This window comes from Gallus gallus, chromosome 1 (assembly GCF_016699485.2).
Source record: "Gallus gallus isolate bGalGal1 chromosome 1, bGalGal1.mat.broiler.GRCg7b, whole genome shotgun sequence".
NCBI lineage: Eukaryota > Metazoa > Chordata > Aves > Galliformes > Phasianidae > Gallus > Gallus gallus.
The window spans coordinates 40,072,729-40,096,901 of NC_052532.1; the positions used below are offsets into that span (position 1 = coordinate 40,072,729).

The 24,173-nt window shown below is 42.3% G+C and overlaps 2 protein-coding genes and 1 long non-coding RNA gene across 8 annotated transcripts in view; 2 read left to right on the top strand and 1 right to left on the bottom strand.

Moving 5' to 3' along the window:
* PTPRQ (protein tyrosine phosphatase, receptor type Q) overlaps window positions 1-5,950 on the top strand; it is a 123,717-nt gene extending 117,767 nt beyond the window's left edge. For all 6 annotated transcript variants that reach the window (XM_040667503.2, XM_040667510.2, XM_040667520.2 and 3 more), the window contains 3 exons: window positions 1,230-1,365; window positions 3,486-3,609; window positions 3,895-5,950. In XM_040667503.2, the coding sequence (XP_040523437.1) occupies window positions 1,230-1,365; window positions 3,486-3,609; window positions 3,895-3,932 (298 nt within the window). In that variant the 3' untranslated portion in view covers window positions 3,933-5,950. The remainder of the gene's footprint in view (window positions 1-1,229; window positions 1,366-3,485; window positions 3,610-3,894) is intronic.
* Window positions 5,951-14,971: 9,021 nt separating this feature from the next.
* Window positions 14,972-21,653, bottom strand: LOC121109290. Its single transcript, XR_005848288.2, has 2 exons — window positions 19,075-21,653; window positions 14,972-17,630 (listed from the first exon to the last, which is right to left on the bottom strand). It is a non-coding gene; the product is annotated as an uncharacterized LOC121109290 (long non-coding RNA).
* On the top strand, window positions 21,078-22,580 carry MYF6 (myogenic factor 6). The gene is made up of 3 exons (NM_001030746.3): window positions 21,078-21,618; window positions 21,834-21,924; window positions 22,043-22,580. The coding sequence occupies exons 1-3, from the start codon at window positions 21,100-21,102 to the stop codon at window positions 22,159-22,161; spliced, it is 729 nt and encodes a 242-aa protein (NP_001025917.1). The 5' UTR covers window positions 21,078-21,099; the 3' UTR covers window positions 22,162-22,580.
* The last annotated feature ends 1,593 nt before the right edge of the window (window positions 22,581-24,173 follow it).

Genomic DNA, 24,173 nt, shown 5'->3' on the forward strand with positions numbered 1-24,173 from the left:
TAAATCTGTATCAAGTTTATTCTTTATCTTGAGAAGAGGAATAGCAGCAAATGACATGCTTTTAGTGACTTCTTATAGACAGCCTAAATCCAGTGGGTGAATATCCTGCCTATGACAGGGGTGCTGGAACTCTGTCACCTTTAAGGTCCCTTCCAAACCAAGCCATTCTGTAACTCTATGTTTATAGCTTTTAAAAATTAAATTCCAAAAATTGCATTTAACATCTACATATCATTATCATGAAAAAGTAACTATTTGGGAGTTAGCCGCAGAAAATGACAAATATGTATAGAGGATTGCATATACTGGTTTTCAATCTTGGATGCCTATAAACATTTAAAATCTGTATTTAGACTCCTAAATAAATGTGCTGGTGGTTAGAAGTGCTCAGCTCTGAATGGAGAGGTCTGGGCTTGATTCCTTGCCTCATTCCCAGTGTGAGTAAGGAAATGTGTGGACAGAAAAATTAGGCTTATTGCCACAAACCCTGTCTTTCTCCAGTGAGTTTATTATGAACTAGGGTTCGTTTTATGTGTCCTCGATGTCCTACAGATGCCTTCCACAACGGATGGTATAACCTCTTTATTTTATTTGACATTCTTCTCCTTGACCATTTGACATTTTCCTCTACTGCAGGGGCCAGAGAGACTGTTACAGGAAAGAACTTATATGCTTTGGGCCCTTTTGCAGTGTATCCCATCCCCTTTTCTCAACACAGATACGTGAAGGGGCCAGCATGGGCAAGATGCTCTGCCCATGCTCCCAGTGATTATGAAGCAGCAACATGTTTTCTCATATCCAGAAAACTCTTTCATTATATTCTGCTTTTAGATCCTGAAGGTTCAATATAGTTTTGCTATACGTTACCTGATTACCGCCATAATATACTGTTTTTAATAATTAGTTGCAGAAAAGGCTGATAGTGATTTTAAGAAAATCCCATTCAATTCTCAAATTGTGTTTCCTCCTCTGAATGTGGGTTTCATTTAATTAAATCCCACTTTCCTATAGAACCCCTTGTAAAGTCAAAGTCATAACCAGATTTCATTTTATCTCCTTCACTTTATCTGAGGAGACATACACACAAAAGTAGTCCAAAATGTTTCATTTTTTCCACAGTTTTCTTCTCATAATCAGTGTACTTTAATAACCAAGATTTTCTGAGGAAATATTCTGTACTAAAAAAAAATGAATAAAAACTCATTTTATCTTGTGCATTGTGTTTGCAGTGCTGGTGTTGGAAGAACAGGTGTTTATATTGCTCTTGACCATTTAACGCAACATATAAATGACCATGATTTTGTGGATATCTATGGCCTTGTAGCTGAGCTAAGAAGTGAAAGAATGTGCATGGTGCAGAATCTGGTAAGATGTAATAGTGTATTCCTATTCTGTTTTCCTGCTGTTAAAAATTAGGTCGTTGATATTCTGATCTAAAAAACTAGACTGGAAAGCAAATAATTCAGTTCAGCTAGCTCTTATATTTTCTGTTAATTCCTGCTTCTATTTGGATTGCAAATGTATGCTTTTGTATCTTTTTAACTAGATTTTGGCCAGCAAAGTCTTGCCTAGTGCAGAATTGAGTGCTGAGATGCTCAGATTTTACAATCTAAATCATAGTTTCCTAAACTCTCGGAAAGTTCAAGTTTTGAGTGAAGTACAGGTGTTAAGTAGAACAGGGCTTTTCTACACTGCTTAATTTGACCTTCTTTACTACCTAACTGCACTTTTTTTCATATGTATACATATCTGTAGCATAGTTTTCCAGACTTTCAAATATGCATTTACCTTTGACCTTGCCAGGGATACTTTGTGTCTTTATAAATTGCTTCAAATAAAATAACACATTTGGACAGAATTCAGCACAGACTTGACAGTTTGTAAAATTAAGGCAGTGTTGTTTGTTGGATCTAAAATACAAAAAGTATTTATGATATTCTTATTATTAAGTATAGAGGACCTTCTATTGAGGAAGACTTCTACTGTGCTAGGATGGCTGGGTATTTGTAAAGGAATAACAGCAGAATTTAAAGATGTTCTTAAATGCCCAGTGGAATGGTAATCCAACTGTATTTGCATGAGCCTTTTTTCATAAGTGTCTTGCAGGCCATTTCTGACCCAAGGCTGCTGCCCAAAGTCTTTGACTCTACAGCATGACTTTCCAATATACCATGACTTGCTATATACTAGCTTCAAAATCCTGTGACAGTTTGCTCCCCATCCAGGTCAATTCTAACTCGTGTTTGCAGACCACAAAATGCAGGTCAGCACTAAAATCTGCTGCAGGAGAACTGAACCTTGTAAAGTTTTATGGCATATTCAGTAGGCAGGCTATTCTGACAGCTCTGTTATAAAACACTGTTTAGTAGTCTATAATTCAGATTTTACGTGATCAGCATAGAGGACGTGAAGAGAGAAGCCTCTGGAACTCCTCTCCAGAACTCAGTTTAGAGATCCCTCAATGAAGCTGTAGGATCTATGAGTAAAATAAAAAAACAGTTGCTGTCAGACCTGTTTTTTTTACTTGATTATAACTTAAAAATAATCTTCCTTTGCCAGCAATCATTGTCTGAGGACAGAATGGCCTATATTTGTGCAAAGAAACATCTCTGCAATTACCACACCCCCCACAAAAGCTGCACGCAAGTCCTCTATAGGGAATGCCCTGAAACACATTGGGAATTATTTTGGGTAATGCTGGTTGCTGTGGATCAAAACTGTGCGAGAGAATCCAAATGTTTTGAGGATGATCAACTTCCACCATCTGGCAACGTCCCCACTGTTTAATTCACTACCATTGAAATATAATCTCAGGCTCGATACCTGTCTGGTTTTATTCTTTTATTTCATTATTTATTTCGTCCTGTTGTTGCCTTCTCTTATTTTCTCCTTTCAGCAGTTATCACCCAGAGTAACCTTAAGCCCTTGGTGGTGTCAAAGTAACTTTAGTTGCCCACCCTTCACATTATAGTCTATTAAAAATCATGCTACAGTACCAGAAGTATCACTGAAAACAGTGTGGGTTTTTCACTGGTAGCAATGGTGCATCCTGCTAGAACATGTAGATTTACTTGAACTTTTGCATTTGAGTGCACCCTGCTGGTTCTCTCTATGTTATAAAGAGAGAAATTCTTTGTTCGGTTTCTTCAGTCTAACTAGTGACGAAAAGTAACCAAACACATCTTCACAGATCACACCTTTACAGAAAAATATGGCACAGCCTACTTATCTCAGACATTATTAGTATAATTTCATATTTTTACTAGCCACAACAGTTAACATCTTTTGACAGATTTTAACACCTTATACCTCGTGATGAATGAAATCAGGTCAGACATATATATCATCTAAGTACTGAGATGACTGAGTTAAACTGCAGTTACTTCCATAACATCTGATTGTTACATAAAAAATCTAAAAGTATTTTTGTTTCATAAGTACATTTTTTTTTCTAATGAAACATCTTTAAAATCACATCCTTACAGGCACAGTACATCTTTTTGCATCAGTGTGTCCTGGATCTGCTGACAAGCAGGGGAAGTAGCCAACCAATATGTTTTGTAAATTATTCAGCACTTCAAAAGATGGACTCTCTGGATGCCATGGAAGGTAAGCAGATACAAATTGTCTCAGAATTATTTTTCCATAGCAGGTGTATTGACTTGTCCAGTTTAAGAAGCATAAACAAATATTCTGACAAATATTTTCTGGCTTCAGAAGAATAAAGTTGTAACATTTTGCTCTCCTTTAGCCTCCCTTGTGGTAACAGCCATTGTTCAAGCCTTCCACCTTTTTCCCCGTGAGATCTTCTCACTTCAGCCAAAACAGTTATCTGCCACTAGGTTCTATTTGTTTACAAAGTAGGTTAAAGTAATATATCTGTTTCTTTTGTAGGTGATGTGGAGCTTGAATGGGAAGAAACTACCATGTAAATACTAAGACTAAATATTAAAGATGAGATTTTGAAAGTCAAAGTCATATTTTTCTAAGCAAAAGGGCCAAAGCACACTCCCCTATTTTGATGATTAAAACAGACACAAATGATTGAAACAGCTTTTCTTCTATCAATGTGCCTTCATAAATATGTTATTTTATTCAGATCACTGAGCAATAATGCTATGAAGTACTTTTGCACAGACTGCACTTCTGCTGTTATATGAGTACTACATTCAGTATGTATGTATTTAAATAGAAAGTGTTTGAACATATTTCTTTTTTCCATTTATCTTCATAAATGAGGAAAAATGAGCCAAATAAGATGTAAAAAAAATTGTATTCCCAGTGAACTTATTTTTGTGTGAATTTGCTGTGTTCATTGAATTTTGGTTTTAAGTAAAAGCTACAGTTCCTTGAGTCATCCTTGCTAGATTGGTTTTAATGTTGCTGTCAGTTCTTGCAGATCAATTCCATTACCATCACGGTGATCTTTACCTAAATGTACATTCTTATGTTTTGAATCGTTTTTTATGAGTGGTAACATATCAGCTGATGATCCTGAACAGCTGAAGAGTCACCTTCTGACATGCGGAGGATTATTCAGCTTTTACACAGCACACAGTAGCTCTTCAGGGACACTTGGGGCTATTTAAGACGACTTATAGTCGGTGGATTGGTTTTTTAAATGTACAACAGTGTTTGCAAATGTTCAATGCAGAAGAAAGTATTTTACATTCCTCCTACTTTTAAAAGCAGATAATTAACAAAAAACAAAAACAAACAAAAAAACCAACAAAAAACAAAAAAAAAAAAACCAAACAACTAAAAATCTATTATCTATTGTAGTGCATGTTAGATTGACTCGAGTAAATGAATGTTTGTAATTCATTCACGTGTTTAGTATGCAGTATTTTAAAAGGAAACTCTAAATTTAATATTTTTTATAATGCAGCACCATCAAGATAAAAAAAAAATGCTCCCTTTTCAGGTTTGGTGAATCACTGTAGAGATGAAAAAGTACAGGAAGTAATGTGAGGGGATTTAATGAAAATCATCTTCCACTGATTGTTGTTATCAGAGTGAGATCTGAAACAGGAATGAGAGAAGCAGGAACCGCTTACCTGAGAAGCAAACCAAAAGCCACTGAGTATGAAGACTATAGAGAGAAATAAACTGTGCATCCTGGTTTACAGGGAAGTATTCAGCTGATATTATTAGCTGGGGAGACTAGTGTCTCTTTTTTTTCTCTGTGTAAATAAATATATCATTGGGATAGGGCTGTGACCTTAATCTAAGATAGAAAACATAAAAGCAAAGAGACTGGAATTTCCATTGTATATTCTGTTTGACAGATAAAATCCATAGCCTTGTGGAGGCATCAAATGCAGGAAAATTAGACAAACTTCTTTAGAAACTAGGAAAGTGTGTGCAAGTGAGTGTGTTTGTGTGCACACAACTGTAAATGAAAGCTTTCCATATCTTTGACTGTACCTACCAGACAGAAAATACTGTACAGCACGTAACCTGATATTTATTCATAAGTAAATGGCAGAAGGTGTTTGATGTCCTTTTAGAATCTGGCAAGGATGGTGCAGATTATAAATCAGTGAGGACCCTTTCAGCAGAAAGTGCCAAATACCTTAAATGAAAATCAAAAGGCAGTATTTGAGGAGATGAAAATGGTCTACGGAGATATTTTGGGCGATCTGTCTTTGATGAAGACTGACCGTATTGCAAACATCACCTGTCAAGCTAAAAGGAAAACAATGCCTTTTAAAGCTGGGTAGAGGGAGAGAGAGGTGATGTCCACAGCTGTTCAAGTCTCTGGCAAAGCATTCGGTACAGCTCTAGTTACATTTGGTTCATATGAAACATGTGTTCTTCATTTATTATACACGTACTTTAAAGTATTCTGACAAATTACTTATAGGGGCTTACAGATGTTTTCCATGATTTGTATTTGTACTTGGTAGCAGTACATGTAGCACTGTGATAAATTGACATTATAAAGTCATAATCTTGTCTAATCTTCCATCCACAGCAGTGGAGTATACATATGTGTGTCATTACTTTTTTGTTCTTGTTGAGAAAAGCTAAGTAGCCTCTTGCAACTTACAGTAGAACTCCAGAAGTTCCAAACATGCGTAAACGTTTTCTGTATCATTGAATATTTATCACAAGGACTCTTACATCTTCCCGTAGGGGACCTGCCTGTAGTCAAACTCAATACATCAGCATATTTGTCTGAAATCTTAGTAAGATGTTAGAATACGTATCTCTGTTCTGTAAGTCAAATAATAATAATAAAAAATAATTCAAATAATTTATAATAAATAGTAGCAATCTGATACATGCTACCTTTGGCATATTTTGCACTGTATTAAGGATAAAGGCCAAAATTCGGCATAAACTGGCTACAATTCCCAGGACACGTGGTAAGGGAAAAAAAGAACCTCCAAGCTATTCTCTTCGAGAACCATTTTTCAGTATAAATAGAGCAGCAGTTCACTGACCTCCTCACGTGCCCACCAATAATTTACAGGGACAGCGGAGCATCCCTCAGACCTCTGTCCAGTCATGAAGAAAAAGATTTCAGTCTCTTGTCTTCCAGCTCTTTCCTTTTACAGTGGCTCCTGTGTTGGTTCTACTGGTGGAACCGAGAGCCAAAGGTGGGCAGAATTTGTCCAATTGCTATTTTAAGAAAATATATATGTAAAATTTGTCACTCAGATTTCTATAGATTCATGGCATAGCTAGTGTAGCAAGAATACAGTCTATGAAAAGCAGAGATTGAGTGAAGAATGAATAAGAACTGGGGAATACCCAAATTTTACAGGAAGATTAGAATTACACTTAAATTAGGTCATACTTTATTAAATTATTCTGTATATTTCTACAAAAAATTGCATATATACATATATACAGCCTCTCTGTATGTATCTGTAGCCAACTCTGCTGGATGTCTTCAGAAGAGACTACTGTCAGTGCCCTTCACAACAGATCTGTTCTGCTTACAAAAGTAATAGAGCAGCAGCACATTACACTCGTGTTAAATTTGAAGCATTTTTTAAGCTGTTACAAGAGCTGATAAAAATAATCAACTTGCCCATTTAGTGCATATCAGAAGCTATTCAGCAATTTAATTTCATAACATTGCATGAAAGATCAATCTTGTGCGCCATCTGTGTCTTCCTGTATTACACAGTATGCTTATATGCAGTTATTAAGGAAAAACAGCAAAGAGTAATGAATTAATCGTATTTCACACTGAGGTCATGTATGACAGTGAGCTTCCCTGGTTACATACAGAGATGTAAAATGTCTTGTAGATTTGGAAATGATACTTCAGTTTGTCAGAGAAGGGAACAAACGTTTGCAAACACAAAATGTTTTTTCCATGCCTAAATGACACTGTACTATCAGTGTCTGCTTCCCCAAGGTTAACCTTAGAAGTGCCTTAATGTGTATTACTTATTATTTGCAAAGCACATTCAGAACCAAGCCTGGAAATACAGCAATGGAATTGAAGACAAAAAGGGACAGAAGAGTGATGATCAATCTACAAGCATACCTGATAAAGTCTTAATTACTGTAATAGAACCATCTTCCAACAAAAGAGGTGCTTAAATGGCCTGAAAGATATATTCATCCAGTTACCTAAAAAAATAAATGTCCACAGTATATGTCTCTAATTTTATGATTGATAGAAAATCAGATTAAAACTTTTACTTACATAAAGCCAGGTCAAAATAACCCATCAATTTCATGGAGTCACAATTTTAACAACTGCAGAGTTACAGCACCAAATGTTCTTCCAAGTGAGTTTTCATGGTACCCAAGAAGCACAGAGCAAACGTCATTCAGCTGCTGATTTGTGCTACTCAATTTATTTTGAAATCTTAAATTCCTGGTGTAATAGGTGGAAATGTTAAGGAACTAAGTCAAAGAAAATAGACTGAAACTGGTCCACTGCTTCACTACTTCTGCCTGACTGTGGTGTCACCATTCTAACTATGATGCTGAAAACACAGGTCCTCCCAGTATTCTTCTCCATGTTTTGCTCTGTTTCCTAATGCTGTGTTGCTTGTTTATATGTGACTGTGTCCGAAGGAACTGTAAACAGAAATGTCATTCATCCAATATCAGGTGCTATGAGCATGATTGCCATACTCCATTCCCAGGTAAGCAGTGTAGTGGTCTTACTTCAATTCCCTGCCCTCTAAGTTGATGACATCATGGAACCTAAGCTGCATTTTTGCACTGACCCTTCCCCATATAACTTTTTCTTCCCTACCCCTTGGCTACAGTTACGAGCTGTGAGACAAGTGCAAATGTGCTTGAGTGCTACCTCAGAGCTAAACGATGCTATCAATTGCATGTCTTAACAGCATAGGCACAGTGTGCAATTGTAAGGATAAACTAAATTACTGGCTTCCTATCCAGAAGTTCCCCCTACTGCTATTACAAAATGTGGTATAAATTTGAGCACTGCTCATTATTCAGTGTCAGTCAGCTGAAGACAATAAGATGGATCCTGTGTTTGGTATTTTGCATGGCAGTTCTCTTTTCCCAGTAACTTTTCCCAAATGATGCTGAACTAATTATTTATTTTAATTATTTTTCCCCCACCTCCCTTATTCTGTAGGGCCTTTCTCACATTCAACTGCATAAAGAAAACTTAAAATCAGTGGCTTTTCTGCCATGAATAACAATGTCCATGGTACATTTCACAGATCCCACTTCCCTGGGCAGTCTGGGATAAAGTTGTGCCTCTGTATTTCAGTTGAAAGACAATGTTTAGAAGGTTTTTGTTATATATGGATCATCTTACTCTGCTTGTTGATTGGTGTTACCAGGGTGATCTTTTTGTAGGATGACAGCTGCACACAGCTATCCACTGTAATCATGAACAAACCATTCCAGTACTCTTCATAGTCAATAATGAACCAAAGGAAGTTTTACAAGGATATTTCTAAAATATTTTGGAGGAGATTGGAGTTGTGAATGATAGGAAAAGAGTACTTGGATACTGGAAACCTCATATGCAAGTAAAGCTTTACCATTCACAGTTACATTCCATGAAGCCTGCTGAGCAGGAAGCGTTCTAAAGCATACAGAGAATATTTGGGACAAAACAGTACAACCTTTGAGCTGAGTCGTACAGGAACGCACTTAAATAGGCTTTACTGTAAATGTACCTGGCTCATGAGAAAAGCACAAATACAGAAAACAAGTATTATGAGAGCTGACAGCAGCCTTTGTGATTCAAGTTAGTGTTGGGAACCAAAGGGCTCTGTTGAGACAATGCTTTCACTAATCTTAAAATATAAAAACAACTATTTTGACAATACAAGTGCAGAACGGGACAGACAGAGTATAGACAGAGGAGAGGGTTTTATTCCACTAGCGAAGGCATAAGCAAATAAGTAATTAAGCCAGAATTCTCTATTGAGCTGCAACAACACTAGGTGTGGGCAAGGAACTGACCTGTGGAAACTGGCTCCTGAGCATGTAACCTTACTCCCTTTTGAGATCAAGACAGCTATCTGACAACACAGCACTTTGTCAGCCAAGGAGCCCAAAAAACATTCCCAGAGCTAACTGACATTTATATGTGGGATTTTAGTCTGAATGTCTCTCTCCTAAAGAAGAAAATCCAGATCTAGTGTTGTCATTAAAGCGCACCATTTAGCAGCTAGCTAAAATCCTACATATCAGTGCAGTAAGGCAAATACGAGAAACTTTTCCAACCTGGACATTATACTTTGAACTCTAAGGATCACGGACTGATTTACCTTATATTCTTTTCTTGGTGCAATACCCTGATAAGCCTAGGTCAGCACTCTAATCCTCCTCTGTGTTAGAGCTGAATCAGTTTTGCCTATTTTTAGCCATATAGCAGTTCCAGTTTAAGCCAACCATCTCCTGTTGTCAATGGAAAAACACAGGCATACACAGAGAGCAGTTCATGCCAAAATCTAGAATGGATGTCTAAGAGAGGCACACCTGAACAGAAGTGAATTTACTTTCTCTCTCAGGAGGATGCTTTGACAAAAGATGTTTATGGAATATGTAATTCTATATTACTTCAGTTCCTTAAAATTATGCCTACTTCCTTGTAGGAACACTGTAGGACACACAGTACACAGAGACTGTGACTGCATACTCAAGGCGGCAGATACGTTTATCACTTCTTCATTTTTCCTTCTTTTGCCCTTCCATCTTTTCTTATCCTTTTTAGGACTCCTAAGCAGATTATAGAAACATATCAGGTTGCTGGTTAACGGAGATTAATTGTGCAAGCTGTACTACGTACAGAACTTAATGAGACAAACATTCCTCTCCTGTATATTGATGTGCTCTTTGAAACACGAAGGGATCTCTGACACCACTAATGTTATCTCAGCACAAACAAAGGACCTGGAGACTGTCAAAAGATAGGATGGACAGCATCACTGCCACACAGCGCTCATGCTCCACCTTGCCTTTATCATCCGCCAGTTCAAGAACTAGTGGTAAGCAGTGGCTTTGGCTAAGACAGAATGTGCAGAGAGCTTCATTACCTATCCTGGAAAGGTCCCCAACAAGGACTCCCAGCGTACAGCAGGCTATTTGTGAGAAGGGCACCTCACTTCCTATTCAGTCTTCAGACAAAAATCTCTTAGCTCAGTGTTTAGAATAATAGTAGAATAACAAAATTTACTCATTTAAGATGCCAACATTTTCTTCGAACTTGTGATTGCTGTTATGATATACCAAATCTACACATCAGCACACACAAGCACATTCTCAGGCTCTTAAAGCGAGATGTAAATTAGTCAGATGTAACTAGCCTGCTCCAGATAAACAAAAGGAAGCATGAGTTGGATTCAGTTGTTGTGACCAGAAAATCCCTACCTAAGGAAGTCATTGGGTTTGATTTTTAAAAAGTTTTTTTTTACAAGAGGAGTTAAGCTTCGTTTCTTTGCATGGCACTGGAATGAGCTGCTCTTTGAGAGCTCTGAAATACTTTGTGCCACCGAATCGTGTGCTTCTCCAAAAACAAGAAAGATGTCTTGCAAGGAGACTTTGTAAAAAATGAAGTTGCTACAACAGCTGAGAGACAGAGAATGGTTCGATTGAGAGAAAAGTAACAAACAAGTGTCAGAGTGGGCAGTTGGTGTCAGTTCCTGAAGGATTTAAAACTTGACAAAAGCTTGAAGAAATTATGTTAACAGAGCCAATGTCTTTATGAAAAGAATATTGTACTTGACAAAAATCCATTGTAAACAACGTTTGACAGAGCCTTTAGTAAAGTGCTCCAGAGGAAAGAATGATGCATAAATGAAGTATACAAATACTGTATTCCACTGATATTTAACATCATACGGTGTGGTTTCATTTTTTTTCCTGAAAAAGAAATTCCATACTCAGTCAGAGCTCAGTACAGTGATAAACTGTGGTTGAAAGTTCATCTCTCCAAAGAAGCAAAACTGTGAGAAAGACCTTCGTACTTCATTTATAATGAGATTACAATCCACATGAAACAAGGTTTTCTATTACCACTTTGAAACAACTCCTTACGCTCTATATAGAATGTTCTCAATCATATTTAGGAAATCTATTGTATATGCTATAGAAGAACTATTTATAGTTTGTCTCAGAGAAGGACTGCACAGATAATTTTAGGCTATGGATTTCAGCAGGGCTAACCTTTTGCTGCACGTGGCTTATGCACAATACAAAAAAAATTTCCATGCCAAAGACGTATCCCATGACTGGCAATGAAGGCCTGCTGGCCTGGCTGGGTAACCCAAAACCCTGGCGCTGGGAGGAAGTGAGCCAGTGGAAGCTGTCAGCAAAATAGCCAGGACGCTGCGCAGTCCTGCTTCACACAGGAGCAGTGAGATCGCAGAGCAATCACTGCCATCTCCTGCACGCAAGCCTTTCCAAATGTGTGCTCTCCTCCGGCTTGTCTGGGTGCTAGAAGTCCTTGTGACTCTTGGGCATGCCAAGTTTTCAGTGTAACAGACAGCATGGATGACCATCCACTCCATGCTGCATGCTGTTCTGTGAAATTCTGTTGGTTTGTTTGGTGGTGATTGTTTTTGGTTTCCTGAAGGTCAAAGAGAGAGAGGTACTGAGAAAGGAGTAATGACACGGAATAAGCATTGGCTTGTGCTAGAGCATCCCAAGAACATTTGACTGTTACAATACTTAACTCTTGGACCTCCTGACGCTCAGTCGAATCCTTAGCTGACAAGTGCCCAAACTCAAAGCATACCAAAAAACAGCCACTAACGAAAGGCACTCTCAGAAATCCTGAGTGGAATTCAGGAGACAACGAGCACTGATGATGCAGATAAAAAGCTGCAAAGTGTATGTGCCCACGTACCTCCAGTTGCGGCATCCTCTTGCTTGGGAATTGTCATCTCATTATCATCATTGTCAAATTAATAGGGAATTGCCAATTTTGATTCCCCCCTCCAAAAATAATCCAGGAGTAAATCTCTAGGATTGTATTTTAAGCACTCAAATAAAACACAGGAGACACTGATTTATTTTCATCCTCTGCTTGATTCAGATCAGGGATCTGTTTATCCATGTTTATCACATCTCAGGCAAATATGCTGATCCCTGGGCTAAGGCTGATGAGGAATCATATGTCCACTATCTGTTATATTCCAGTGGTGCCACTTGCAAGAATATTCGAGTAGTCATTCAGGAATGATGTAGGCTGCTACGTCTGGGCCTACCTAAAATGAACTGTCTCTTGTCCAAGTCACTATTTGTCACTTGGAAGTTGCAGCCTACATCAGGTCTGCTTATCGTTTGTGGCGCACAATTCATTTTGTCTGATGTATCTCTCTTGCAGTTATGATAGTAATGTATAATACTACAAAGTAATAACTATAATGCCTGGCACTCTGAGCCAAACATTTCTATAATGCTGCTACAATGCACAAATGTTGTTTAAAAATAATGCCTCTGCAGGCCAGTAGATTCTGTTCTAAGCCAGCTTTCACACTTCACAAGCAAAATATCTTCTCACTATTTTCTCTAAATTTAAACATAGCTAGATGTTGTCTAGTTACCAGGTCCAGAATGCAGATCTAGGATTGCTCTTCCAGGGGTCTGTCTAATGAAAATACACTCTTATGGTATTTCTTCCTTCTCAAATTTTCCTCAGTGTAATTATCTTTTCCCCCCAGAAACCCACACCATAATATGTACTCGTTCTCCAAGAATCCAAAAACTCCCATCAGTTCAGTTGTAGCTGTATTTTTGATGATTTTTTTTCAGGCAGAGAGGGCAACCAAGTCTATGCAGTTTATCCGAAATGAAGTGCAGGCTTTTTTTTTAGTGTGGCTGTGTACAATCTGACTAGAGTGAGAAGCCATTTTGTCATGCAGAATATCTGAATACTACTCCCTTCCTTTTCATTTCTTTCCTACACATCAGATGAACAGCCTTTGGAAGAAAGAATGTTGACTGAGACCAGCTTCCTTCCAGTTTTTGAGAAATGTCATGTTTTCCTTTAGGATGACTGCAGCAGAAATGCTAAATCACAGCTTGAAGCAGTGATTGAGCACCTGGTGGAAGGCAGGGCCAACCCAGGGGAGCTCAGCTGCATGCAATGCACCTCAGTGACCAGACGGGGTGGAGCCAGGATCCACCCCTTCCCAGACCTCATGTAAGGGTTGGCAGTGGAGGCATGGGGATCTTGCTGGAGGTTCCTGCATACCTAAGGCCTTCTGAGGGTAAGCAGATTCTTTCCTTTGTTTCTGTGCCCATAGTTGTTGCATTTGAGCAATTCCTCACTTGCTGCAATCTCTGCTGTCATTGCTGCACTTTCTATCATGTTACAGTGAGTCATCTGTACTTACAGAGCAATACAAAGGAGAGATAATATACTACAGATCTAGTGAAAACAAGGATTAGAAGAAAACAACTCTGTTGCAACCAATCAAAGCCTCTGGTATCCTCAGCTGAAGCATCTGATACACATCTTTGTCAGAAAATACAGATGACTGATTTGGTGGACAGTAGTGTAACAGACCAGTCATCTCTGGCAATCTGAACACTTCATACCTGTATTTTGCAGGTAGACAGCCGACCAGGTTGTAAGTGGGAGCAGACGTGTATCTGTTTTTTTACTGAGTAAAAGAAGCCAGCACATGTAGGAGACTGTGAGTGACAGAAAAGGATATCAAAACACACCAGCTATTGTCACACCTGCATCCTATTGGAGAGGATAAAACATGAGGATGAATAACAAAAATATCTGAGGCTCAGTGTACTCTTCAGAGGTAACAGAAGGTAGACTCTGTGAAAACATTTTTTTTCTTGCTGTACTGCAGAAAAAAAGGGAGAAAATGAGATATCTTGTTAATAATTATGTTTTGAAAAACTCTTTAAATTCTTGATTAAAGCCAAGTAAAGCCCAAGGTATTTGGACACACAGCAAGCAAAGGACTTGTGAAAAGTTACAGAGAGAACAGAATACGACTGAGACTTGGAAAGGAAGTGGCCACATGTCAGAGTACCCGAAGTACAAGCTGTGAACATTACATTCAAATCAGTCAGCAACATGTTTATGGAAATTCAGATGATAGCAGTAATATGACAATAGCAGAAGTATAAAAACAGCCAGCAACAAACATCAGTTAAAAATGTACAGAATGTCTAGAATAAATCTTAAATAAGCAAAGATGAAAACTAAAACTTAATTCCTCTGAGGGTGTCTTTAGAACAACTATCTACATGAAAGGATTAAATATAACGATACCTGGGCCTTGGAATGGACTAGCTTACATTTAGAGGTAAAACTGACATCACATAGTGAACCACAAAACCCAGCCCTGGAAAACTCCCTTCTATATCTAAGCATACACGTGTTTCAGAGCTGAGACTGACTCAGCAAAGCCAACGTGGGATGTAGCAGTTGTGTCTGCAAAGGCAAAAAACATGGCAGGTCAGGAAAACATCATTCTATGGTTACCCTACACTGTCAGAAGACTGATGTGTCCACCAAAGGAACTCAAGCAAGCAGTAATAATGTACACGAGACAAGCTTTATTTGTTCATGTGACAGCAATGTGGGTAGAAGAAAGCAAAAGAAATGGAGAACAAAATCTCAAACTACATATAATGGAGAGATCAACGCTTATGAGCTAAATTGTTTGTCTACAAAGACAGAACAATGCTCAAAATATAATGAACAAAAACTTGAAATTGTAGATGACAGAAAATGCATACTACCTCATGAGGAGTGGAGAAGTCCAGAGGACAGGACTGCATTATTTCTAATACTTTGTTTACATTTTGAAAAGAGAACTATCTCAAGGTATTCTCATTTCAGATGTTTATGCATTTAAAATCCACATGCGCATGGAATAATTAAGGACTGTATTAATGCACCACCAAGAATTAAGTCAGACCAAGCAACGCCTACGTCCGCCTACAGCTGATTAACTTTGTTAGCCATGTAATCAAAGAGCTCATTAAATTGGCACATCCATATGTCAAGAAGTATTTGGCAACTGATAATGAAACATCTTAATACAATTTATGCATAAAATGTGATAATTTCAATACAATCACCTCATGGTTTTGTGCTGTGTTTTACGCAATGCCTATGTTATTGCTGGTGTTACTGCTGTGAAGGGAGCTTTACACATCCATAACTTTCACTGTATCTTCCCAGTTTCCAAACTCTACTCCATCCCTCCATTTTCCCATGAAGAGCCCTGCAAAAATTCTACATGAGCTCCAGAAAAGGAAGTGGCCGTTTTCCTACCTCCTGAGCTCTCTTTTTTGTCCATAAACAGCAGGGATACGATTAGCCTGAGTACTGGATGTAGAAACAGTCCTTGCTTTCTTTCACTTACAGAACTAAAATGTGTATTTACTTTAATTATCAGTACTGATAATTAAACTATTGTCCATTTTACTGAGATCAGGTTTAGACATCACTGTCGGTATGTTCTGAAACTATGGAGTGTGAAAATGCACTCTGTGCTTCCAACAGCTTATAGACTTAACAACCAAGTAAGTGTACGACTGTAAAATGATCTTTCATGCACTTACAGAAAATCTGATGGCAAAAAATGAGATTATATAGCACATAATGTGTGCTGTTATCACTCATCTCACACTTCCTTTCCCTCTTTTTTGTCGAATCAAAAGTAAGAGAGGTCTGTAATCACTACAGCTTCTCTTCCTGGACAGAACCATGGAAAATGCCTGTCCCAGACAGCAACAGTGTAATGGGCTTCTGGTTTCTGATTGGCACTCCCTCCTCCCCAGGAAAACGTCTTGTAGTAAAATAAATGTGTTTGTGCAGTGGTGACTATTTGTCACTGTAGACCCTGACACAGGCATTAAAGCATCTGCCATTTAGAACTGTGTCTCATAACTGCCCAACATGAGAGCTGTAATGAAATCCTACCTTACCATCTTGAACTAGAGGAGTCTGTTTAGTTAGCGAAGTTGCACCTCTCAGATGATAACAGGGCTGTAACTGATATGAACACTAAATTCCATATCCAATCAAAGGAAAACAGCAATGATTTGGAACAGCTATGGAACCAAGGTCTCTGTGAATATTTTCAGCTCTTCCCCTACAACGATTGTTTAATTATATGAAGGCATCTTTTTCAGATCTCGACCTTTCTGACTTTCAGTCTCCACAGAACATATTACTATTCACTAAACCAGTTGCCAAACTTGCATGTGAGAGATGGATGCTCCCTCTTGTTTACAAGTTCTCTGAAATGGCACACACAGTACACACACTTCCTCTAGTCATTTTGCAAACCTCCACTGAGAGACCACATGACTTTATGAATATGGAAATAACATTTCTTCAGACAAGCAGAATTTGAACAGGGTCAAGTAAATAATAGAACACAGGTAAGCAACAGTCAGCTTGTGGTCTGACAACATATATAAATGAAAATCAAGAATTAAACCTGTTCCATGTTACTCACCGCACGCTACTGTGAAGTTCATGTATTTTAAGGCAAGAAGAGATAATCCAGGCTCAGCAGTGCTACTATATACCAAAGGCCATGGACTTTAGTGATCTCCATTCCAGCAGCGGCGATGATTCTTCCATGAACTACAGTGAAGTTCTTTTGTTTAAATTTACCATAAGCCATTGTCAGCATAAGTAAATCTGGTCCCCCATAGAGTCACTACTACCCAGACATTCAAGAAAACTCAAAGTGTCTAATTTCTGTACACCCAGCATTTCTTTGGGGTTAAACGTGTCCTTCAGCAGCTTACACATCTTCTGGGCACCAGTTTTCCTATTACAGTTCCCACATCTCAGACACCTGAAACATCTCTAGAATGTGACAATGTCTCAGTCCTCATCTGCTTAAAACCGCCTTCTCAAAGGAAGGGAGAAAAGAAGTGTCTCATTCTTTTTAGCTTTTGCAGTCCTCAGTGTAATATACTATTTCCACAGTGAATTTTGTAGTGCAGCAATACATCAAAGTTTTCTATAACTCTTACCAATGAACTGTGACTACTGATACATTAGCAGACAGGGTATGTACATCAGGATCAGGTATGTAGAAATTGGTAGTGCCAATACACGTCATGTTTCAAGGTGAGAAAACCTAGATGACACTCTGAGAGCTCCCTGTAATGAGTATCAGAAGTGCAGTAAGTGGTGGCTATTCAGAGATTGTTCCATAAGGATGTTCCTGACAAAATAAAATGTTTATAAAATATAATTAATAATATATATAATAATATATAAAATATATAATAATATATAAAATATATAATAATATAATAATATAATAATATAAATATATAAATAATTCAAGTGCACCACTTAACAAATCAGGAGGAATAGCAGATAACTAACCCTCAAATAGCTTAAACTGGTGGTCTAACTATACAACGTACAGGTAACAAGTGACAAAAAAAAAAAACAAACAAATGTGGATATTAGCATATATCCCCAGATAAGTCACCTAGCTTTACGTGAACACACTGCCAAACTCAGGTGATAAGATCTTCTGCGTGAATGGGAAATCAGAGAGCAGGACAGAAAAAAGAGTGAAGAAGAGAAAGGGGATATTTGGAGTGGCATGAGGGGCCCTGTGGTCCAAAATAACAAAATATTTCCCTGTAATTCTAGATTAAATTTCTGTTCAAGTTATAAGATGTCAAGAATGACCTTGGCAGTTACCAGCTCATCACAATTATACAATAAAATTCAGAATTCATTTGGAGGAAAGAGTGATTGAGGTCAGCCGTGACAGAAAATGCAATCTGTGTTTCTTGGATTTGGGGCCATCTTGACTTACTATTTCCTTGGTAGGATAACAGATCTCATAAATCAGCAAAATACAGCACATCTCGTCTGTTTCTGTGTGTTTGCAAATGTTCTGAAAGTACCACAGCTTTCTGGTGGAAGGAGTAACAACTGAATCACATACTGCCTCCATAGACCGAGTGCAAGTTTTCCTGTGAAGAGCTTCCCAGTCAGCTAACTTACAGGTGGACTTCCTCAGAGATCCCCATTCCAATGCCATGCCCAGTTTTTCTTGTTCATCTCTTTTACTTCCCCTTATGTCTTTGTGCTTAGATCTAACACGATACAAATGCAAGGTGTGAGAGAACAAAGACAAGCACCAATTTTTGACCCCTCCATTTGTAATGCTTTTGTAATGGTCAAAGTTATTAAGGGTACTTTGTTCATATAGGTTACGGCTGCTTGCTAGTTGTGCTATGTTGATCAAGGAGCTAGAATGGGAGATGCAACACAATGACAAAAGCAAAATCAAAGTTGCTTACATGATAGGGAGATGGCCAATTTCACTCCACCTAAAATTCAGTTACAACTGAGAAGAGTTCTGCTCAATAAAGGGCTACCTTTGTTGTCCCCACGTTACTTTGAGGAACTAGGTCTGTTTACTCCAGCTCTTAATGAATCAATGCTGGAAAGAAAGAACTTTTTGTTCCTGCTTAAAGCAAAAAAACAAACAAACAAACAAAAAATCAATCTGTTGACAGTTGAAGGAGCATCTGGCTCCTCAACTTCTACTTTCCCAACTCCCTTAGTTAAGTTAAAACTCCCCAAGAAGACATGTTATGAATACTTCTCCCTTAAACAAAGTTTTCATTTGTGTACCTTACCAGTAAATTGATCTAATCTCTGTCTTGTTCCAAACACCTCGAGAGCGGCAGTGAAAAAACTACAGATCAAAAGAAAAAATTAATAATACTGTAATAAAAACCTTTTAAATGATGAGCATGCTTTTTTTTTTTTCTAATTACTACTATAATTAGTGGTATGGGACTAACATCCCTCTAGCACTGAGAAGCACATAATGTTAAAAAGCAAGCTCTTCCCTCAGTAGGCAGCAATCCACAAGAGAAACACACGGGATGGGGACAGGCTGACATTACATCCCTTTCTAAAGGTAGAAAATTAAATCACAGGGAAATTAAGTGACTGGTCAAAGGTCAAAGAGAAAACTAATTACAGAGCATGGAAACTGGGAAACTGTGCCTTATGTTCAACTCCTTAACTGTAAGGCTACTCTGAAAAAATATATATATACACACCTTAGTGCTGGAACATAAATATCTAAGTTAGTTTCACAGGGTACAGGCTGCATATCTCTGTCTTATCCAAAACTGGATATCGTTCTACCTGATTAAACCAGGAATTAGGTCAATTTTAACAATATTAATTTGGTCGAAACAAAAATCATGGCTACTCTCCACTATTTCTGTACTCAGAAAAACTGGTTTGCAATTAGTTTTGGAGAAAGACAAGTCAGTGACTGATTTTAATGTAGCTTTTGACAACTGAACAAAAATGCCACAGTTACTTCACAGAAACATGAAATTAGAAGCTAGCTGTGAGAGATGCCATGGGACTCCAGGGGCTCATCTACTCCTCACGTATTATTGAGTTTATCTGAGCAAATATGCACATATACACAAAGAGAAGTATACCTACTTATCAACGTACGTATAGATATGTATGTGCATGTCTGTAGATATGGACACATGCACGTGCATACACGCATATGTATTTTTACGTAAGTAGTGAGAAATTACATGTCATTTAAGGATCTCAAAGCAGAACAGGGAAAGAAGCAATACAGGACATTTTCCCATACTTTCTCTTTCTTGAGGTGAGAGAAGCCTAGACATATGATGTGACATTACAGTATACCTTAACAGAGGGTGATCACAAGCTCCGTTTCTGTCTCAGGGGCCAGGAAGCTCTGTAAGTCTTGCCAGGCCCAAGGGATTAAGCTGCAGTTAGAACAGATGCCTGGGCTTTGATTGCCCTAGACACTGTCAAGGACGGGGGCTGTCCAGAGAGCCCCATTAGGCTGTAACCCAGTCACCTGAATTCACTCCTGTCATCTCCCAGGAAACATCGGAAAGTTCAAAGGAAAACACTGCACCAGGGTGTGATAACCACAGGTGCTACAGCTCTGCAGCACGGCTCTGCCTTGGCAACCTTCCCCTGTGTGTGGAGGAACAGTGAGACTGACTCCTAACCTTGGGCTGGCCGTGGGTCACAGGAATGGCATGCTTCGAGGGGGCTGAGGGAATAGCAGGGGCTTCTGAAAATATTAACCCTTCTGTTTGGAGAACCATGGAGGCCTCTGAAAGCCCTCTTTACAAACCTATACTTAGCACTGGGGTAAGAAGTGTGCACTCTGTGTGTGTATGTGAGTATCTGTCTGCGTGTGTGTGTGGCTGGGGAGGGCTCAGTGGGCAGCCCTGTGTCTGTGTTCCCCGCCAGCCCGCAGCAGAGCTGCTTGCTGCGCTCAGGCACAGCTCCTCAAGCCCTCTCCTCGCCTCCTCATCCCAAGTTCACAGGCCTTTGGAGGGCATTTTTCTTTGTCGTTTGTTTTCCTTTATTTCTTCTCTTTGCCTCCCTCCCCATGTGCCCCCTCCTTCCCAGCCTTCTAAATAGGAGATGTTCTCAGGACAGCGCCCAGGAGACTGGCTGGAATCAGTTTTGGAGGGTGATGCACCGCGACAGCTAAAAGTTGGATAGGGTTTCAGCAGCTCCTATATATAAAGCAGTGGGGACTTATGTCACCGCACTAATTAAATTCCATCTGGGTTGCTCCTCGGGGTGTTTTTGAGCCTGCCACCCCAGCGGAGCAGGCAGAGGGGCCGAGGGACAGCATGATGATGGACCTTTTCGAAACCGGCTCCTATTTCTTCTACTTGGACGGGGAGAATGGGGCCCTGCAGCAGCTGGAGATGGCAGAGGGCTCGCCGCTGTACCCGGGCAGCGACGGCACCCTGTCCCCGTGTCAGGACCAACTGCCGCCGGAGGCCGGCAGCGACAGCAGCGGCGAGGAGCACGTGCTGGCCCCGCCGGGCCTGCAGCCCCCGCACTGCCCCGGCCAGTGCCTCATCTGGGCCTGCAAAACCTGCAAGAGAAAGTCGGCCCCCACCGACCGGCGGAAAGCGGCCACGCTGCGGGAGCGGAGGAGGCTGAAGAAGATCAACGAAGCCTTCGAGGCTCTGAAAAGGCGGACTGTGGCCAACCCCAACCAGCGGCTGCCCAAGGTGGAGATCCTGAGGAGCGCCATCAGCTACATCGAGAGGCTGCAGGACCTGCTGCACAGGCTGGATCAGCAGGACAAAATGCAGGAGGTGGCGGCGGACCCCTTCAGCTTCAGCCCCAAGCAGGGAAACGTAAGCACGGCGGCGGCCCGCTCCCTGCGGCACCCAGCTGCGGGCCCGCGCTCCCCTCCCTCCTTCCCCTCCTCCTCCCCCCGACAGGGGGCTGACGGCCGCGGGGGGGTGGGGGGGGGAGCGCAGGGGCGGGAAGGGGGGTTGGGGTAACGTGCGCGCCCCGCCGCCGCTCGCCTCGCTAACGCAGCGTCCCCTCTCCCCGCGCCCCGCCGCAGGTCCCCGGCTCCGACTTCCTGAGCACCTGCGGCTCCGACTGGCACAGCGCTTCCGACCATTCCCGCGCGCTGGGGGGCAGCCCCAAAGCAGGTAACGGCCGCCGCGCCCGGCGCTCGCTCACAGCCCGGCGCTCCCGCCCCAGCGGCGGCTCCCCGCGGCCTCGTTGCCGGCCGCGCCCGCTCCCTAACCCCTCTCTCCCGCCGAGCAGGGGGCTCCATGGTGGAGTCGTCGGCCTCCAGCAGCCTGCGCTGCCTCTCCTCCATCGTGGACAGCATTTCCTCCGACGAGCCCAAGCTGCCCGGCGCGGAAGAGGCGGTGGAGAAATGAGCGTCGCGGCGGCGCGGCCGCCTCGGGGCACGCTCCCCCCGGCGGAACGGCCCTCGGAGACCCGAGCCGCACGGACTCTTTCCTCACCCCTCACCGTATCTCCCGTTTTGTTTTCTCGAAGTTTTGACCCACAGACCACCCCCATCCTTTTTTTTATTTTATTTTAACTGACGGTACTTAGCGGTGTACCGGCGGAGCGGTCGCCCTGCGCCCAGCCGAGCAGTCCATTCCTGTCAGGGTGAAGCCGTTCGGCTGCGTTTCGCGTGCGTCGTGCTGAGAGCGTCCCCGCCTCGTTTCCCGTCTGTAAATAATTTCAGTACTGCCTTTTGTAAACGTGACAGATGTGTATTTAAATGATGGACGTGATATTGTATATAAGAACGGGTTCCTCGGACTGTAAAATAAAGTTCTTTGTGTTACAGCGTTCCCCTCCTGGCCGTTAAACCCGGACCGGTCCCTCAGGTGAAGCCCTCGCAGCCCGAGGGAGCCCCGCGGGGCGCGGTGCCGCGCAGGTAGCGGTGGAGGGGGGCCGCTCCTCCTCCGCTTTGAGCCGTTTATTTTCTGCTTCCGAGAGGTCGCAGCCGCTCCTCGGGGAGGTCTCGCTCTCCTCGGCCGGCACAGGAACCCACAAGCGTTGGCGAAAAAGCGCAGTCGTTTCATTTCGCTTCCGCGGCGCTGATCGGCCGCAGCCCGTGTCAGCAGAACACCTCCGACGGGGCTCCCCGTGAGCCCGGGCTGCCCTGCGACGGGAACGTCCTCGCCGCGTTTGCAATTCAAGCGTCTGGGTTCGATACTGACAACGACAATCTATACCCAAGTCCGAAACCAAAACAGGGCCCTGAATCGTATTATCAAAGGGGGACGATAACACGAGATCTGTGGTTTAACCGTGCCTGTATTCCTGACTAACGCAGGTGCCCCCCCTCCCGGCCCGCCGCCCCCCGTTCCACACGGAGCGCACCGCCTGCGCACAGCGCGGGGCTGCCGGCCCGCCCGGGACACACACGGCCGAGCGCTCACAACCCGCGCGGTTCCGGCGGCAGCAGCTGTGCCGTCGGGAAAAGTCCGCTCGGGCTGCTGCTGCCTGGGGAAAGCGTACGGCTTTTGAAGCAAACGGGCAGGGGAATGGGAGCGGGGGGCGGGGGGGAGCAGGCAAATAACGGGGCCATGCGCTCGCCGGGAGCCCTCCGGCAGCGGGAATTGCGACTTTCCCAGTCGCAAGGCTGCTAAAAGCCCCCGCGTGTCCCTTTGATCTCTCCTGGGAGTCCCGAAGTGCCGGCAGAGGCCAATGCCTTCCTCAGCTGTCCCCACCCGACCCCCCCGGCAGGTACCGACGTGTTTACTTAGGTGCGCCGTTCCCAGCACGGGGACCAAACGCGTCCATCTCGCCGGGAGCGGCCGGCGCGGCAGCGCACACACACAGCTCTGCCCCAACGGGCCGAGCCCACACCCCAAGCCCGCATACCCCGCGGTTTCCGTCAGAAGCATTTTGTTGCAAAGGGCTGGAAACCCCCTCCCCTGCAGCCGCAGCCGTTTAAGTCTGTGTCTGCGCTCCTCTCTCGTTAGTTCCAGTCGCCTGCCGCACTTCTGCGAATTTGTTGTGAGATCACTTTACCAGAGGGGCTGGAAGCTCCCGAGGGACACCAGTGCACGCTTTGTGCTGCACAGCTTCCCCTCTCCCCACCCCCAGGCAGCCAAGCACGGCGGACGAGGCTTTCCCAGCCCCGCACGGACCGCGGTGCGCGCAGCTCCGGTCCCGCCGCACCGCACGCACAGCGCCGGCCGGTGGGAGCGCGGCCGCCGGCCCGATAAGGACCGGGTGTGTTTGTACACAAAGCTGTACACAGCTCTAGTTTAGCCGGCGCGAACGTCGTACATCAAACTGGGGGGGAGGAGGGGGGGGAGAGAGGGAGGTGAGCTGCAGCCCAGTGACGGGCTCGCATTACCGCGGAGCTGAGCCCTCCCGGCCGGCGGCTTAGGGCACGGCCGCGCTGCCCATGGCCCGGCACAGT

Excerpts from the sequence above, each read along its gene's own strand:
- MYF6 (NM_001030746.3), top strand. The coding sequence starts at position 21,100 with ATGATGATGGACCTTTTCGAAACCGGCTCCTATTTCTTCTACTTGGAC. Across the intron at positions 21,619-21,833 it reads TCAGCCCCAAGCAGGGAAAC|GTCCCCGGCTCCGACTTCCT; the intron begins GTAAGCACGGCG and ends GCCCCGCCGCAG. Across the intron at positions 21,925-22,042 it reads GGGGGGCAGCCCCAAAGCAG|GGGGCTCCATGGTGGAGTCG; the intron begins GTAACGGCCGCC and ends CCCGCCGAGCAG.